Genomic DNA, 16,845 nt, shown 5'->3' with positions numbered 1-16,845 from the left:
AGTTATTAGAAGACCTTTTATTATAATTGGCTTGGGAATCAAATTCATTTACATAAATAGGTGGATTTTCTAGTCAACAGAACAGCATTATGTTGCATGCATACATACTATAAGATAGAAACCTTTTTAATACCTACAAGAAATTCTACTTCTTTTATTCAAAAGAAAAAGCAATAAAGAAAAGGTAAACTTTTAACAGAATAGCCTTCTAGAAAATGTAGAGAAACAGACAACCCTTAAAGGGAGAATAGGAAAAATATGGTCATTCAATATGGTCATTCAAGTGTTTCAACATGGAATAGCTTGATTTTTTTGTTTTCTTCCTTTAGGCTAACTAGATTAAGCCCTTAAAGTACAGTATGGAAAACTACAAAACTGTGAAGTCTGAAATTGCAGGCAGCAAGTAACACTAAAGCATTGGACCCTGCTGGAGTTATTCTTCTTTAGTGGCTAATACTTTCTGCTTTTAGGAACGAATTTAACATTATACGTGCTAAATTGCAACTTTGCTAGTTTCAGAATTCATTCCATTCCCTCAGACTCAGATTTTTTCCAAAATTAAGGTCTCATAAAATCCACATTAGAAACATGGAAAGTACTGTGAAGATTTAGTTCACAGGGTAAAACTAAGCACTGATCCTAGCGTACTCTGGCTGTCTGAAGTTTACTGCTTGTGCATTGTGGTTTCCTATGCAGGTCTCTAGTAGTGATTCTTTTGATCTTCTAATTGCTGCTCAGGGCTTTAAGATTTGTATTCCTAAACATACAAATCCAAGAATCATCTTAAAATTAAATAACTCATCATTTTTAACCTCTTGATAAAAAATGCATTTGTTCAAGAACTTCTTTTCTTGGACTCATTGACAAAATTATGTGGAATTCTGTATAAGGACTGTCACATAGTTTCATAAACCTCTTGTATATAGTATCTGTGGGTTGAGAAAAAAAAAATCTGACCCAAAAGCACCCTACTCAACTTGCTGATCTTCAAGGCACATTTCTGTCTTTAGCACAGTGTACGATAAATATTTAAATATGGCTTTGGCGTATAGCAGAATTCACTGAACAGTGTCAAGCTGAACACACTCTGACCTCGACATGTTACCGCCCATTGCAAAGCCCTTCCATATTGTTTTCTCAAGCTTACATATAAAGGGCTGAAAAGAGCCATGCATCAATTTTGAGGTCAAACTAATACTACAAATTCTGAATAGGCTCTCTTAAAAGGATCTAGGTATTTTTTGTTGTTGTCATTTTTTCTTATAGCTGAAATCTTTTGAAAGAATTCTGTGAAATCCCTTGTTCAGGATTACTACTGTTTGTTTGTTTGTTTTTATTTTTCCTTCACATAACTTGTGCTGGCTGAATAAGATACTGCATGCAAATGCTGGAAAATGTCCTACGGATTATTTTTTGTTGTTGTGACACAGACTTTCTATTTAATTGACTAGACAATGTATAGGTATTGTACACTTCCAAAGACCTGTCACCATACTATCTGTAACAGCAACCACATTTTGCTAGAAAACGTTTTAGATTCAATGCTTTCTTTCAAAACAAAGTTGTATCCCATTCAGCTGGGGACATGAGATCAGCTATCTCCTGATGAAAACAACAGGATAAATGATACCAGAAAAATTTGTGGAGGTACATGGTTAAACAAGACTTCTGAGGGATTTTATAGATTTGTGAAAAATACAATAAACATTTTTGAATATTTTAGTTCATACATTATACAAGGCAAAATAAGAATGAGAAAAAAGATGTGTACAATTATTTCCGTGTGAAGATTTTGCCTGTACACAAGATCCTACAATTTTTTTTAAATACTCAGTCACAACTATAATTTCAAATAAATTTCTTCAACTATTTGCTAAACATTTATAACACAAAAAACAAGGCTAAAAAAAAGTATTAATGGATACATATTTCACAGTCATGTTGCCAGTCTGTCATACTCGTACCGTAACTTCCAAATCCCTTACGGATTTGGATCAAATTTGAAAAGTGATAAAAATCTCAAGAGAAGTTGAAGTTACATTTCTGTTGATGCAAGGACCACATTAATATTTTCCTTGGATAAGATATGTTTTCTATCTATCTGAAGAGGCAGCCAATGTATAATGTCTCCTGCCATTTGAGGATTGTCTACATGGTAAAAATAACTAAATTTTCAGTTCCTTCTCTCAAATCTGTACATATACATTCAGATAAACAACTGAAAAAAAAAACACATCTGTATTAATTAGTTAGATTAACAACATTTAAGACACAGAGGATTCAAAAACATGTACTTTCGGACCCTGAAAAATTATACTGTAATTATAGATAACTATATCTTATGTAAGTGCCTCAGCTCTAGCTGTAGTTGTATTTCTTGAAATTAGCAGCTGCAGTGCTGTCTGTCTCATGAACTGATGTGTGCACCTTTGAAACTGATACTATTCAGGGTGTAAGCTACAGTCCAGAAATAGCAAAATCACACTCACGGAATAAGGGGGAGGGCTAACATAAGATCATAATGTATTGTATATTTTCTCAGCTTTAAGTTGGTATGTGGCTAATACTGGAACGTCAGCAAACTTACTGGCAATCTATACAAAAACATTGAGGTAGCTATTTTCAGCTTTTTTTCTCTTTAGTTGCAACACTCAGTCTCACTGAAACTCCTAGGTTGACTTGTCAATGTGCTTTACCCTGGAGCTATCAAACCAACCTCATATCTCTGACAAATCAAGATGCCAGCACACAGCTAAATGAAAGAAAAGTTTATGCCATTTTGAGACTACAAAAACAGAAAAAAGGAAAGTAAACATGCAAATTCCTTCGCTTTATCTTGTATGTATAATCTCTTATGCACATATGTACATTTCCCCAAAAAATCAGAATGCTAAATTCAGAAGTCTACATTTAGACAGCCAGCATAGGCAATGGAGATCTCATTGATATCAAAGTGTACAGAAGAACTCACCTGACCAGCTCTCTAATCCTTAGGAACTAGATCTCCATTTACTACCAACAGCTTAGACATTAAATGTGATACAATCATTTATGAGCGCAAGATTACATAAAATGTTGTATAAATATAGGCATTAGTCTCAAAGTGGATCCTCTCCTAAATTTTTGTAAATGCACTAGTCCACCATTTTTGCAATAAAAAGTCCTAACAATAAAAAAAATCAGTGCAAATGTCATTTATAATAAATTAATCAACTATAAAAACCTTTCTCAAATGGCAATATACAATTAACTTATAAATGGATAGCCTCTCAGTCATTCATATTCATCACCTTTTATTTGCTAGGTAAACAAAATGGTACTGGCAAACAAAAAGAATCACTTTGTTTTGATATTGCTGTGAAGAAGAATTTGCATATGCAAACATTTTTTCCTAGTTCATATTTATAGATTTGAACTGATTGAAAAGATTTTCTAAATTGGGTGGCAGTCATACAACGACAAGATAATAAGTCAATGCAGATCTGTGGAAACAATTACTAAAGTCAAAACAAAGCATTTTACCCCATGACGTATAACTTTTGCACAGTCCTCTGCCATTTTTCCATATATTAAAATATTGATGCTGTCGATCCTTGAGAACGATTTATTTAAATCTAGAAAAAGAAGCAGAAATTACTCCAATTACCATAACTTCTTCATAACCAAACAGCAGTGGAAAGGTGTCATCCTCCCAACCCCCAAAAATTCTTTCTATAAAGTCCAACATTTCTTATTCAAATAAAACAAACAAAACTGCAAAGAGAAAATCCTTTAAAATAGTTATGCAACTGTTTTGGTGGGCTTGCTTTAGGTATATCAATTAGAATATTCTTCATTAAACAATCATTTAAAATGCGAACACATACTGCATCACTGTACATTAAATAAAAATGACAAAAATTCCTACTTGGACAATTCAATCTATAGTGTTAGCAAGAACATATTATCCAGTCACGTCTGATGGTTTTTAGTAACGCAGAATATACTGCTGTACTAAATAATTTGGAGATAATCTAGGACTTAGATGTGTCACGTAAGATGTCTTCTCAGGAATGGATGTGGGGGAGAGGACTGAAGTAAAAATTAAACGATTTTAAAACAGTTTTCTGGCTGTTATTGTTTCAGAAACTGATTAAGTGTGTATTTTTCTTAGTCCTTTGTGATAAGAGGCTGAGAAACATACTATTAAAGCTGTACACATAGATGATGCATTTCCAAGACAATATTTTTAAACCTTCTGCAACAGGAAGTCTACTGAAATACAGAGACCTTGTTTCTAGTAACTTACCTGGTATAAAATTAAAATAATACATTTTTCTGGGGAATTGACAGAACATTTATGGACTAATACAGAATATGCTACAGAATATTTAATATATATATATATATTTTCTGAGCATTAAAAAAACAGGTACTAGTGATCTAGTAACATGGTGTTAAAAAAAAGTGCTGAGCTCAACAAAAAAAATAATGTAAATAAAATACCTTGAAGAACAATCTTGAAAAACTCTGTTCCATCTCCAAGTTTCTTTAATGGGTAGGAAAGAACAACTGTTCCCTAAAAAGAAAAAAGTAAACTAAGTCAACACATCTATGTAAGTTACTGAACAACGACTACAGCTGAAATGTCCATATGTTAAAAAAAAAAAAAAAAAAAAAAAAAAAAAAAAAAGACTTAATTTGTGGTATTCACTATCATCTGGATTCTAAAAATAACAACAATTATAATTATTATTATGGTAATAATAATAAAATCTGTTCAAGACAGAAGTGAAGAACAATATCTCTGCATGAAATATTACCAGCAGATACTATTTTGGTGCTTCTGACTAACCAAGAAGTTTAGATGTTTAGATCACACAACCAAATATTAGCCACCGAAGTAAGCTTTGCCAGATACACTAATATACAAAGGCTAAAAGTGGCTAAAAAAGGTGGGACAATCAAAATCTTAAGATATGGCAGATTTCTCCAGAAATACTAGCAGTAACTGTAAACTGCAGTTTGTGAATTTGTTGATAATACAAATGCTCTAAAAGATATAAATGTTCTATTAGCTATGTTAAAAAATTCTGTTAATAGTGAAATTCAATTTTTGCAACACAATTTTTTTTTCTTACGAATGAAATTTCAATCTGCACAAGCATGCTATTTGAAAACAGAACACACTAATGAGCTAGGGATTCTGCTTTCTAGCCATCTGTAGTCGTTCATTTTCCCTTCTGCATCTCACTATTTTCCAACTTTGGGACTATGTTCTTCTCTATAATAGTCTGGCTCACCTTGCTTTCCTCTGTATCTAAACATCTGCTCTCTAATTCTCTTCCTTGTCAGAAAAGTAGCCACATTGTCTAACCCCTTCCCAATACACCTTAAATATTTGGCTTCAGTCTTCAGCAAAACCTGCCTTAGCCCTATTGAAACTCACTCTTCCCCCACAAATCCTGCACTGCTCGTTTTAACCAGTTTAACAAACTTCTAAAATCTTCCTCCTTCCATATACCACTAGACTCACTCCCAGATTGCCTATGTACAATTCTTCTAGCGAATCTTCTTCCTTGCCCCAGCCTAGTTTCTCTGTCTGATCCAGCAGCTCTGGGACATCACAACACATTTTCAGGTTTGGTTCAGCTGCCAGAACAAAGTCTGGAGGACAATGAATTAAAGACAGAAGGTATCAGCTTCAGTTAGCACACAGTCTAACTGAAGACTCATGCACTTTGCTTATGCCACTTTCCCACAAACTTAAATTAAATCCTGTAGTCTTCAAAGGGATTCCAGAAAGCAAACAAGATTCAGAAAATGGAAAGCTTGAGAAACACAAGCCAGACAGAAGTTTCCTGGATGCTCTTTGTTGCTTCTTCCCCAGAATATACTTCACAAAATCCTCCCTTCCTTTCTTTCTGCCTCAAAGTAGGACCTGATTCCTATTTTGGGAGCTCTCCAGTAACAGTGTGCTGTGCTACCACTAAGACAACCTAACATCAGTGCATTTTAAGGTCTGCCTGCAGAACTGAGGTCTCCAAAGTACTTAATAGTGCATCAGCAGTGAGCGCTTTATCAGCTCTCTAGTTGCCCTGTTTTTATGCCAGGCTGTTTTAGAGTCACTTGTTTATCCACATTTGCAGCAGCATGAAGTTCTCTTCATAGAAAAGTTTGAGAAAGAAATTCTATATACTTGTAACATGCATGAATGCTTTAAATCAGAATTAGACACTAGTTGTTCTGCTTTCCTACTAGAGACACTGATTTTGGCATAAACATTTTCTAATTAAGTATCTGTTTTTGTCTGCTTCAACATTTCTCTGAAAAACAATTCCTGTCAGGAATGCCTGCAGAATTAGCTATTAAAAGCAAGAAAGCCTACACGCCCTGCAGGTGAATAGGAGTGGAAAACTGAACCCAAAGGAATAGAAATATTGTTTATTAGTGTATTGGTTATTGATGTTTCCATTTGTCCCTTTACAAGACCTAAGACAGGCTGGGACATTCTCTCATTTATGTCATCAAACTACTATCTATCACACTCTATTGCTGTTTGCTTCCAAAAAGGGCAGTTCTGCTCCTTTCTGCTCTACACGGTTGCACTATTCCTGGCATTTCTCTGACACAACAATGAAGTAGTCCAGGGAGCCAGGGCAGCAAAATGCTATCCTCTCCCCATTACCAAGAATAGCTTTCTGCCAAGTTATTTCTCTGACTAGATTCATAACAGAATCAGATAAGCACTACTACTGGAACTGGGAATACACAGCTGGGGAAACAGAATTGTTCTTTTTGGCCACAACAAGTCATTAGATTTTTAAAAGCTCGTAATTGTAAAATGTCTTTCCCATTTTAAAGGACTCAAGCAACCCTAATGTTTCCTACAGTTTTTTTTTTTTTTTTTTTTTTTTGGTAACACACTGAAGGTGAGTTGAGCTGATATTGATCTCCTGCCTAGTAAGTGCCAGAAATGATAAAAAGAATTTTCAGCAACATTCACAAAATCTTTAACAGACATAAAAAACAAACAAAAACATTTCAAGAATCGACACTGTATTTTACAGAGTGTGAACTTGTTTTGGGAATGAACAAAATACTTCTGTACTTCACTAGTACACTGTGACTGTGCTTGAAAACACGTACCTAAGAATCTACTTCTTATTCCAATCTGAAATATCCTCAGGGCCACTGAAAAATGCTACCATGAATGCACACTTAGTGATGATAAAAAGAAAACTAATTGCATCTTGATGCATATTGCTGCTATGGAATCCTCTTTCCATAAAACCAGGTATTGTACTGTATCACACAAGAACAGAAAACATCTTTAAAAGTCATCTATCCAGAAATATGACTTTTTTTAAAGTCAGGATTATGTTTATTGTTCTTTGTTAAAAAAAAAATGTATCACTTAACCTCCCCCAATTTCCTCAATTTTCAGCAGAGTCTTCTGCATAATAATGTGTTTTTATATGGGTCTGTAGTTTAGAAAGTGAAACACAGAAAACCTCTTATAAAATTTACATCCCTAGTAATGTAAAAGCAAGGGGCAAAGTTACAGACCAATGAGGTCAAAAGCAGAAATCCACTGAAGTTCCACAGGATCATCATTCTGCATTGCTTAAATATACGCAACAGACGCGTGTACATACATACACAAACACACACAAAGTAAGTCTCCAATTGAACTGGAACATGGAGATGCCTTATAAATATAGCAGAAGAAATTTTAAGGTAGAACAGAATTCTCTTGTTAGCAAGTTACCTGAAAGTATTTGTCGGTATAATCGAATCCTTCTTTCAAGCATTTTAAAGTCTCTTTCTGCAAGTGACTTGGTAGTGGAGTCTCAAATTCTCCTTTAATGATCTTCAGCAACTGAACAGGCATTGCTGCTTTCTCTGAACAAAAATGAAAAAGAAAGTCCTGAAATTACTCAAATTGTTCAAATTAAGAGTTAATAGAAGTTGTAAGTTTACTCGGATGGGGATTTCTATTTTGTCACAAGAGAGTTTAACTAATTTGAGACTAAAAACTTTCATAGGCTTTGGCCTTATATCTTAGTACCATGAACAGAAAATTTCAACACTCAAACTATTTTATTTTGCAAACATTCCATGACACTTCAAAGGGCAACAAAATACTACCTTATCCATGATTAAAAGCAACTGATGAAACGAAAAGTAATGTAAGTAGTGTAAACATTTTGTACAGAAATGCACTTTAAAAACTGAGCAGATGCTTTGAATGACAAAGTCAACGCAGAATTTTGTATGTCTTTCCCAGAAGTTTCTTGCCAAGTGAAATCTTGAAGTACAACTAGAGCTGAATCAGAGTGCAGCATACAAACAACACGAAGAAAGGAAAGCAGAGGTGAGATATTATGCAAGTCTGACTTCTGAACTGGTTGTGCACTTGTCAAAGTTTCTTCATCCTTCTTCCACTCTCCACAAAAAAAAAAAAAAAAAAGAAAAAAAAAAAAAAGAAAAAAAAAGATTTAAGACTGGAAAATACCTAAGCTAATGCATGTTAACTAACTAAACACTTATTTCCAAAGAGGCAAGGAAGACTATGAAAGTACTAATCAGAAGGCTTCAGTATTCGATCAACTATTTTTACTGATTTTTAATAAACTAAATAAAAATGCTTTCTGGTTTCTAAAAATCCCATCTGACAGAGTTATAGCCATAGTTCTAATTTCAGAAAGAGTTTTAGAAATCTATATATGACAGTGGGGAAAAAAAAAAAAAAAAAGAAAAACACAAACAAATTTGTTTCCTGATTTATTATTAATCTTATTATGAGTAACTCTTTCTCCTTCCCCAGCTTCCAAGAAACTGCCTAGCACTTTTATTCTCATCTGACAGATACTGTCAAAAATTCATTTTCAGTAATGAGAAATCTGTAAAATAAAATACTTTGATTCAAGGATCTCTCTGCCAAAATGACTATATGAAAGAGGGTTGGATTTCGCTTCTCTTATTTTTCATTTATATATCTCCCTCTTGTGCTTGCCTCAGTTCAACAAAGATTCATTAATGAGGAAGGATTTGCTATCTGTTGCTTGACCAGCTTTTAGTTTGTAATGAACATAAGAAAATAAAAACTTGGTCATAATCTACATTACTTTTATACCTTTAATCTTTAAGGAACTAAGTAACTTTTCACTAGCAATATCAACTCATTTGTTAATAGTTAATAGTGAAAAAAAAAGTATTAACAGCAAAACAACCTCTGGTTTTTTAAGCTATCGTATCTAAGCAACAAAGTATGTATGAAAAAACAAAACACATTCTAGCATATCTGATAAATATGTTTTCTCACTTGGGAATAACACTGTCCAACTTGAGGATCTTGGTTTTTGTTTAATTGTAACTTAGACTTTGAAAACTTGCCTTCATTTATTCCAAAACAGCAAGAGCAGTAAGAACTCAGAAGACCCAGCAACAAGATAGTAACAAGTCCACAGTGCCAGTATCTTACCTGCCTACCTTCCATATTCCCCTATTACCCAGCCTAAGCCAGAGCACCGATTTCTCTGCAACTTCCTTGTCAGTGTCGTGAAATAAGGAGGTCCTACAATATAGGCAAGAGATCCACTACTCAAAATGCCTTACATTCTGAACAACAGGCATACTTTACCAAATATTAATAAATAAATTTAAGCAGTTGACTATTACGAGAGATGGCTCCAAAAGTTCATTAACTGGGATATATACAGAAAGAATTTATATAGTGACACATTAGTTACAGAGCTACAAATTACCACCTTTCAGCTCAGCAGTTATCTATGAGTACAATGCTAACCTGTCCCAATTGCAAAGCACAGCACGTTAGCTTGCATCTTAAAAACAAAACAAAACAAAAAAAACCTTCAAGCCTAATTACATAAGCTTTTGAGAATTTTTTACCTCACAAAGAACTAATCTCCTAAAAGCAACAAAAAAAAAAACCCCACAAACAATGAAAATAAACAAATATCTGGAACAGGGAGCCTCAAAAGCAGGGAGCTTCAACATACTATAAAAAAAAAAACACAAAAAAAACACAAAAAAAAACCCACAAAACAAGCACCAAAAACAAGGTGCCATTTAAGTATTACCAAATCCACTTATCAAATGTGAAACAGCATAATCCTACATTCCTACTAGGGTCCAAAAATCTCCAGTTGAAATCTCAATAGCCTCCTTTACCATTTCCAGTGACCAAACACCTAGAAAGACATAATAATATCCACAAAAACTCACCAGTAAAGGCTTCTGACCAAATTCAGTTTTAGCTTTCAAGGCTGGCTTTTTGGGGGGATATGAGTGTGAGGAAGAGAATCAAAGCTGAAGTGTCAACTTCATATCTGAAATATTTTTCAGTTCCGCCACAACTTCCCCAGATACCTTCACCACAATGAGCTGAATGAAGTCTAAAATGTATCCTATCTGATACACAATAGGACACATATCAGAGGTAGAAGCATGAAGTAGTTAGTAACCAGCGCTCACTTCTAGCACTCAGTTGACTGGGGAATAAAACCTGGCATTTTGAGGGTTTGAAATTTTTAACAAATAACCCTGAAGCCCTATGACAACTGGGCATGTCAAACATCTCAAGCTGCCCATGTTAACAGACCTACCACTGTCTGAGCTATTATAGCTATTCCAATCTGTGTTAAAAGAGATATTTCACTACAGATTGAAATCTTGATGAGAACCACATTGAGTTTTCTGTTATTTGTCTACACAACTTAATTTCTGTTACCTACTTCTTGTCTTAATTTAGTAAATTAAAACAGGACTAGGACTGTAAATTCAAGCATAACATTCAGAACTGTTAAAAGTAAAATGCTGTCAAAGCTTGACTTCTCGTTTGTACACTTACTTGGATGACACTTTCCACAGAATTTCTAGTTATGCTGTGCATTGGAGAGATAGTAATCTGGGAAAAAATTCTCATTAAATCAAGTAACTCAAATTTAATTAAACTACCTAGCTTTTGTTTTCTGGGTGCAACATTTGCCGAAGAGCTGAGTGCTTAAGCATGTTAATGTCAATGAAAACTGAATCTTGTAAAAACCACTATAAAAAATAAATACAAAATGAAAATGAAGGCCATATTAATGTCATAGTGGTGCATAAAACATGCATTTTTTCCACTGATGTCTTTGGAGCAGGACCTCATCTTTCAGACTTGTAGGGAAGAATGAAGGTTTATTACACATTGCAATATTAAAGTTGAAGGAAAAAAAGAAAACACTCAGGAGAAAATTGCTAACTGCATATGTGAACCAGGATTTTGATGGCCTACATTAAATGAGGCTGAAGTCTACACAGTCTAAGTAAAGAGAATATGTAATTTCTACTGATGCCAGTATTTGTCTGTTGAATTGTTTGTTCTATTATTTCTTTATTATTATATTATTCAATATTTGCTGTAAGAATTAATAAAATATCCTTTCTGAAGTTCCAAGAAGATACTTAGGCATAGGTAAGTCTGACTAATGCTGTCAGCTAAGCACATCTATATTTTTACAATTTTTTTTTTAAGAGATATGAATAAACCAGTTAAAAGAAAACAAAGACTAATTAAAAAGTCAAGCTACTAGATCTATGGTAAATCTGAAATCTTGGAACAACCAAGCACTTAGAAAATGACAACTGGAAGTTTACCTTTATTTTTTCATTAGATCAAAACTGATCTACTGTTTTGAAAAGATGCACGTATTCTATCAGCTCCAGTATTCTACTATTAATCTTAACCTTCCCTGAAGGTAAGTAAACGAAGTTTGCAAAGAAAATAACCACAATGTGCCATCATACAAAAATAAGATGAGGTAACAGACTAGGTGAGTCTTAAACACTATTTTTTCATTGTATTAACAGAAATTGCATATGCCCTTGTGCTCAAGAATAACAAGTGCCATGAAATTTAAAAACTGAATTAATATTTTCTGCTACAAAGATGACCTTAGGAAAGTGTGTAGGGATTCTAGGGTGAAGAACTCTAAAATGTATCTGAAGTTGCGTTTATGTGCAAGTATTTTTCATCACACAGCAAGACACAGCACCTGACACAGAGCAGTTTTAAATTTATCAAAGATCACTCAGAAAGAAGTAAGCATAATGCATGACTGTTAACTTATGCATGCAATTAAGAGCAGATTTAGGTTTCAATTTCTACTTCAGCTGAAGGAAAAGCAAATGCCACACACAAAGTCTCTTACATCCCTATTATACTGCTCTAACTAGTGAGCAGAGTCATCTACATAGAATACCTTACATTACAAAACACCACATAACTGAGCTTAAGGGTAAATGCCAAAACAATGCATGTATCTGAATGCTTTCAAACATGAACCAAGACAGCCTTGTCACTAGCTTACTAGAATTTCAAGCCTCTAGTGAAAAAGCAACTAGAAACCTTGCAAAGCTTTTCAGTTGAAAATACCTACTTCACACTCTGTTCCAGGGAGGTAGAGAAGCTGATCTATTCCAGCTAGAAACAACTGAGCCAGCAGCATTATAGTGAGCTATAGATATTTCCAACATAATTAACTCTTACTTCTGTACTTCAAGATAACTGAGCAACTAAATACACTTCTGTTTTCTCCACAAAAATGTTTAACAGTAAGATGCATTTTGTTGAAGATCACTGCTAAATCAAGAGCAAGCAAGGAACTCAGGCTAAAAAACTCACCTGTTTGGGATGACTACCCTCAAATTCTACTTTTTGCATTTAAGTAAAGCCACTGTCGACTATTTCGGTGGGAGAAATGTTCTACATGGGCTTTTGATATTACAAAGGAAGGAGCTCTACATAAGCGGATACCAATAGGTCCTTCCTGTCTCTGCAATCAGGCAACTCTTGGGGGACTGTAATTTTGGGCTTTGCACAAAATTGAAATTCTACTGCACAAAGCATTTCCAGATTGGTATTAACCCATATAAAAACAAAAATACAGGTTTCAAATTCCCAAACAAAACTCAAAAGATACATTCTGAATTGTTCACAATGCTTTAGTACGGAAAAGTAGGAATAATACCCTTTTATAATTCAAAGTTAAAAAAAAATACTATGCATAAAAAAGTGGAAAAAGATCACTCCAAATAATAATTAAAAAAAGCATTCTGTTTGCATTCTAATAGAACGTTGTCATCATTTTGATTTTCAAGTAAGTTTTGGTGGAAATAACAAAATAAGACTTTAGGAAATCATGTTATTTTTTTAAAGAACCCTATTTCCATTCCTCCAGGGAAAATATCTCTGTCATTACAGTGCATTTTCTATAAACACCACTGTCATTACAGTGAATCTCGCATAAAAAGACAAAACAAGATATTTTTCCTGTGGTACATTAATTATCATGTAAACAAAGCTACATTTATAAAACTTTAGTCTACAAAAACTATGAATTTCATTCAAACTTCTAAGATTAAATCTTGTACAGTTTACAGTAACATTTAAAATTTTAAGTAAAAAAAAGCTAAAGAATGACAAGAACATGGATAGTCTGACCAAAAAGCTTAATAATTTTAATAATGAAAGAATTACATAAAAGATTATTCCTTCTGTAACAACCCAAAGAATAGCACTCTGGAAGAAGAGAAAGCAATATATACCACCTGCCTAAGAAAGTGAATGTAAGACTGAGGATGGCTATGGGCCCTGAACTTCTGTCTGCTGCTCTGCTTAAACTTGATTCTCCATCACTAATTTTTTAGTCTTTAAGTTTCTAACAATGGAACAATCTACTACAGTCCACTAGAGGACTGTGCTGTCCTTACTGTCGGGGGAAAATTAACACGTACTCTGAAACCATAAAAGCCATCTTAAACCAGAATTTACCACAAAACAGTTCACCTGCATTGGGAGCATTTTAGCAGCACAAAACTTCTTAGCTGTGACAGATGTTTCAATTTGACTTCCTGGTAGAACTGGGCATCATTCCACATACATTCTGAACATGCTGAATTGTTATACTCAATGATCAGTTTTAATAGGGTTCAAACTAGATTTGCTATACTAACCATTTTCTTTTTGAGAAGGGAGATGTCTGAGATTCAATGAACAGCAACTCAACTTTCACAGATGATTTCAAATTAGAAAGATGACTCAGTTCATTGGCAGTGGAATGATGATCCACAGGCCTCATATATTTAATGACAAACACGGAAAGACCAAGTAATATAAGGAAAATCGTGTATTTACAGGTAGTCACACTTAAGTCTTGTGTTTCCTCCCTCTATTTCCCTCCCATCAAGAAAAAACAAGCATTTGTAGTTAAAAAGGTCAAGATTACAAAACAAGACTTTTCCCCTTTGCCTTTTTTCCCTGAATAGGTCCATATTTGTATTCCATGTCTAGTTCTCTGAAACATTATGATTTTGCCATCCCTTTCACTGACAATTAATCAAAATATATTTTTTAAAAAATCAAATTGAGTTCCTAATACAACCAAAAGTTTTTGGCTATGGCAAGTTTTACCATTTTAATTCACATTGCAAAAAAATCAGAACATAAATGAAGTATAATACAGCTACATTGTAAACACTGTATTTATAGTATTTACATTGTAAATACTGTAAGTTTGAAGCATTCAACTGCTCTTAATTATGAAAAGAAAAAGGCTGAAAAATAAACATATTAATAACCTCTATCTTGGCAGCAGATTTAATGTCAGGAGGAAGGAAGTTATCAGCTGGATCTGCTTTTCTAGTATGGCTTATCATAACAGTACATCAATCCAGTGCACAGGAAAGCAAATAGTTAACAGTTTTTCATCCACGTTACTCAGATCCACTCAATATTCTAGCCTTTCTTGTTCAAACCAAAAGATACACAGTATTGTGTCTTAACCTTTGCTGTCACAATAACTAACAGGCAAGAAAAGGCTTTTGAGAGTGACATATATTTTTTCTGACAATTGTCTACTGCAGTCCCCACTGCAGTACCCATTCCTCCAAAGGGTCCTATAGAATACAATTTTTCTTCAAGCAACTAGGAAGAGATTAGCTACTGAGGAGAAAAAGAAATCTCAAGAAGTGGGAGATAACTTGGAAAGATCACTTCTTTCTTGACAATCAAGAAATACTTCAGTGATACATTAATGCCATAAAGGTAATTAATGCCATTTTGGGGCAAGGAGGTTGTAGCAGCGAGACACAGGAAGATATTCCATATCTATCAAAGCAGGTGCTACTTGCAGGGAGGTACATAAAGTCATTCTCCAAGCCAGGGAGAATCTCTGGAGGAAATCTTGCCAAAATGTCACAAAAATGAAGAAACAGCCATCAGCATATATCGATATGATCAGTCAATATGTAGATTTTTGAAGTTCCTATAAACAAATATACTAGTCAGTGTAATATCTGAGGCTATGAAAAAGATAAAAACAAATCTAGATTAGATAATGCCCCACTTCAAAAGCACACACAAATGTAGACACACCCATGCACTCTTATTAACATAGATTCTGTTCAATTAAATTTGAACATTTACACCACTAAACAAGACAGTAAGTAAAAAACTACAATTTAAACTGATCCCTTAAGCAGTGATAGGAGTAGTCTTCATCTTAATGTAATCAATAGGACTACTGACGAAGAATAAAATACATAGTTTAGAAATTTTAGAATACAATCTAATATTGTAACCTGTGACCTCCTTGAGCATCCTGAGGAGGGGAAGCACCACAGCAGTTAACTAAGACAGAAGGAGCAACAAAGACAGCACTGTGACTCATTTCACTCCCTTTAGTACAAGCCTTCATATTGCTAATACAGGTCTCCAGGCCCATATCTTCTGACTACAAATATAAACATACTTGTGCTAATAAGGCTGCTGGTACATACAGATCCTTTCAGATATACATCTAGAAATCTCAAAAAAAAAGAAAGAAAAAGAAAGAAAAAGAAAGAAAGAGAGAGATGAGAGAGAGATGAGAGAGAGAGAGAAAAGACTTCTTTACTTTAGCTTATTAAACTTGGATTAAAATTTACTAATCAGGAGATCTGGCAGAAGAGGTCGTAACTTCACATAATGTTATCAGATGCAGAAAGCTCTGAACGGACTCTTCCACTGCCACTTATCACAATTTCAGTGTGAGAAAGCAGTCCCTGACTGCAAAATGAGGTCTGTGCCTCAGTGAAGCAGAGCAGATCCTTCCTGGACAGGAACTGCAGTTACTTCAGACAGTCTATACTGCAACTGCAAGAAGCTGAAATCTTCAAAAGCAAGAGCTTACACGCATCAGCTTAGATGCATTAGCAGTAGTGACAAGAGAAGGCTCGCGCGGGGCTCAAACGGCAGCACTACGAGAGGAGGCCGCGTTCGCCCTCTGAGGCGCCGCGCCTGTCGCAGCAGGGGCTCCGCTGCCCCGCGGACTGCGCAGAGCGGCAGCGGCGCAGGAAGAAGGGCGCAGGGCGACTCTAGCAGAGGCTGTCGCACACCTCCGGGCTGCAAAAGCCCCTTCTGAGGCCGCTCCCTCGCCCTCGGCCCTGCCGCCCCTTGCTCCTGCACAGCCCCCACCGCGCTGCGCCGGCGCCCGGCCCGGCCCGGCCCGGCCCGGCCCGCCGCTACCTCTCTCCGGGCGCCGAGGGGGACAAAGCCGCGGCGGCGTCGCCACCCCACTTCCGCCCGCCCCGCGCTCCCGCGGCCCACAGAGCATGCGCAGAGAGTCTGCGCATGCGCAGTGCCGGGAAACAGCCCCGCCGGGGCGCGCATGCGCAGTGCGTGAGCGGCCCGGAACCGGGGGGGCGGCGCGGGGCTTCGAGCCGCCGCGCAGACGGCGGGCGCCGACGGTGCCTGTAGGGTCTGCGGGGGGCTGGGGGGAAGCGCTGCTGGCGCGGGGGAGGGGGTTGTGGTTTAAATGT

General features: G+C 35.7%; 1 protein-coding gene across 4 annotated transcripts in view; it reads right to left on the bottom strand.

The window, feature by feature from the left end:
• POT1 (protection of telomeres 1) overlaps positions 1–16,618 on the bottom strand; it is a 78,089-nt gene extending 61,471 nt beyond the window's left edge. For 3 of the 4 annotated variants that reach the window (XM_062583138.1, XM_062583158.1, XM_062583150.1), the window contains exons 1-4: positions 16,553–16,618; positions 7,751–7,884; positions 4,486–4,558; positions 3,523–3,614 (exon numbers count right to left, since the gene is read on the bottom strand). In XM_062583138.1, coding sequence (XP_062439122.1) covers positions 3,523–3,614; positions 4,486–4,558; positions 7,751–7,873 — 288 coding nt within the window. In that variant the 5' untranslated portion in view covers positions 7,874–7,884; positions 16,553–16,618. The other variant, XM_062583144.1, reaches the window with a different exon arrangement.
• Between the last annotated feature and the right edge of the window lie 227 nt (positions 16,619–16,845).

Source organism: Rhea pennata, chromosome 1, assembly GCF_028389875.1.
Source record: "Rhea pennata isolate bPtePen1 chromosome 1, bPtePen1.pri, whole genome shotgun sequence".
Lineage (NCBI taxonomy): Eukaryota > Metazoa > Chordata > Aves > Rheiformes > Rheidae > Rhea > Rhea pennata.
This window is presented reverse-complemented; position numbering and strand designations above follow the sequence as displayed.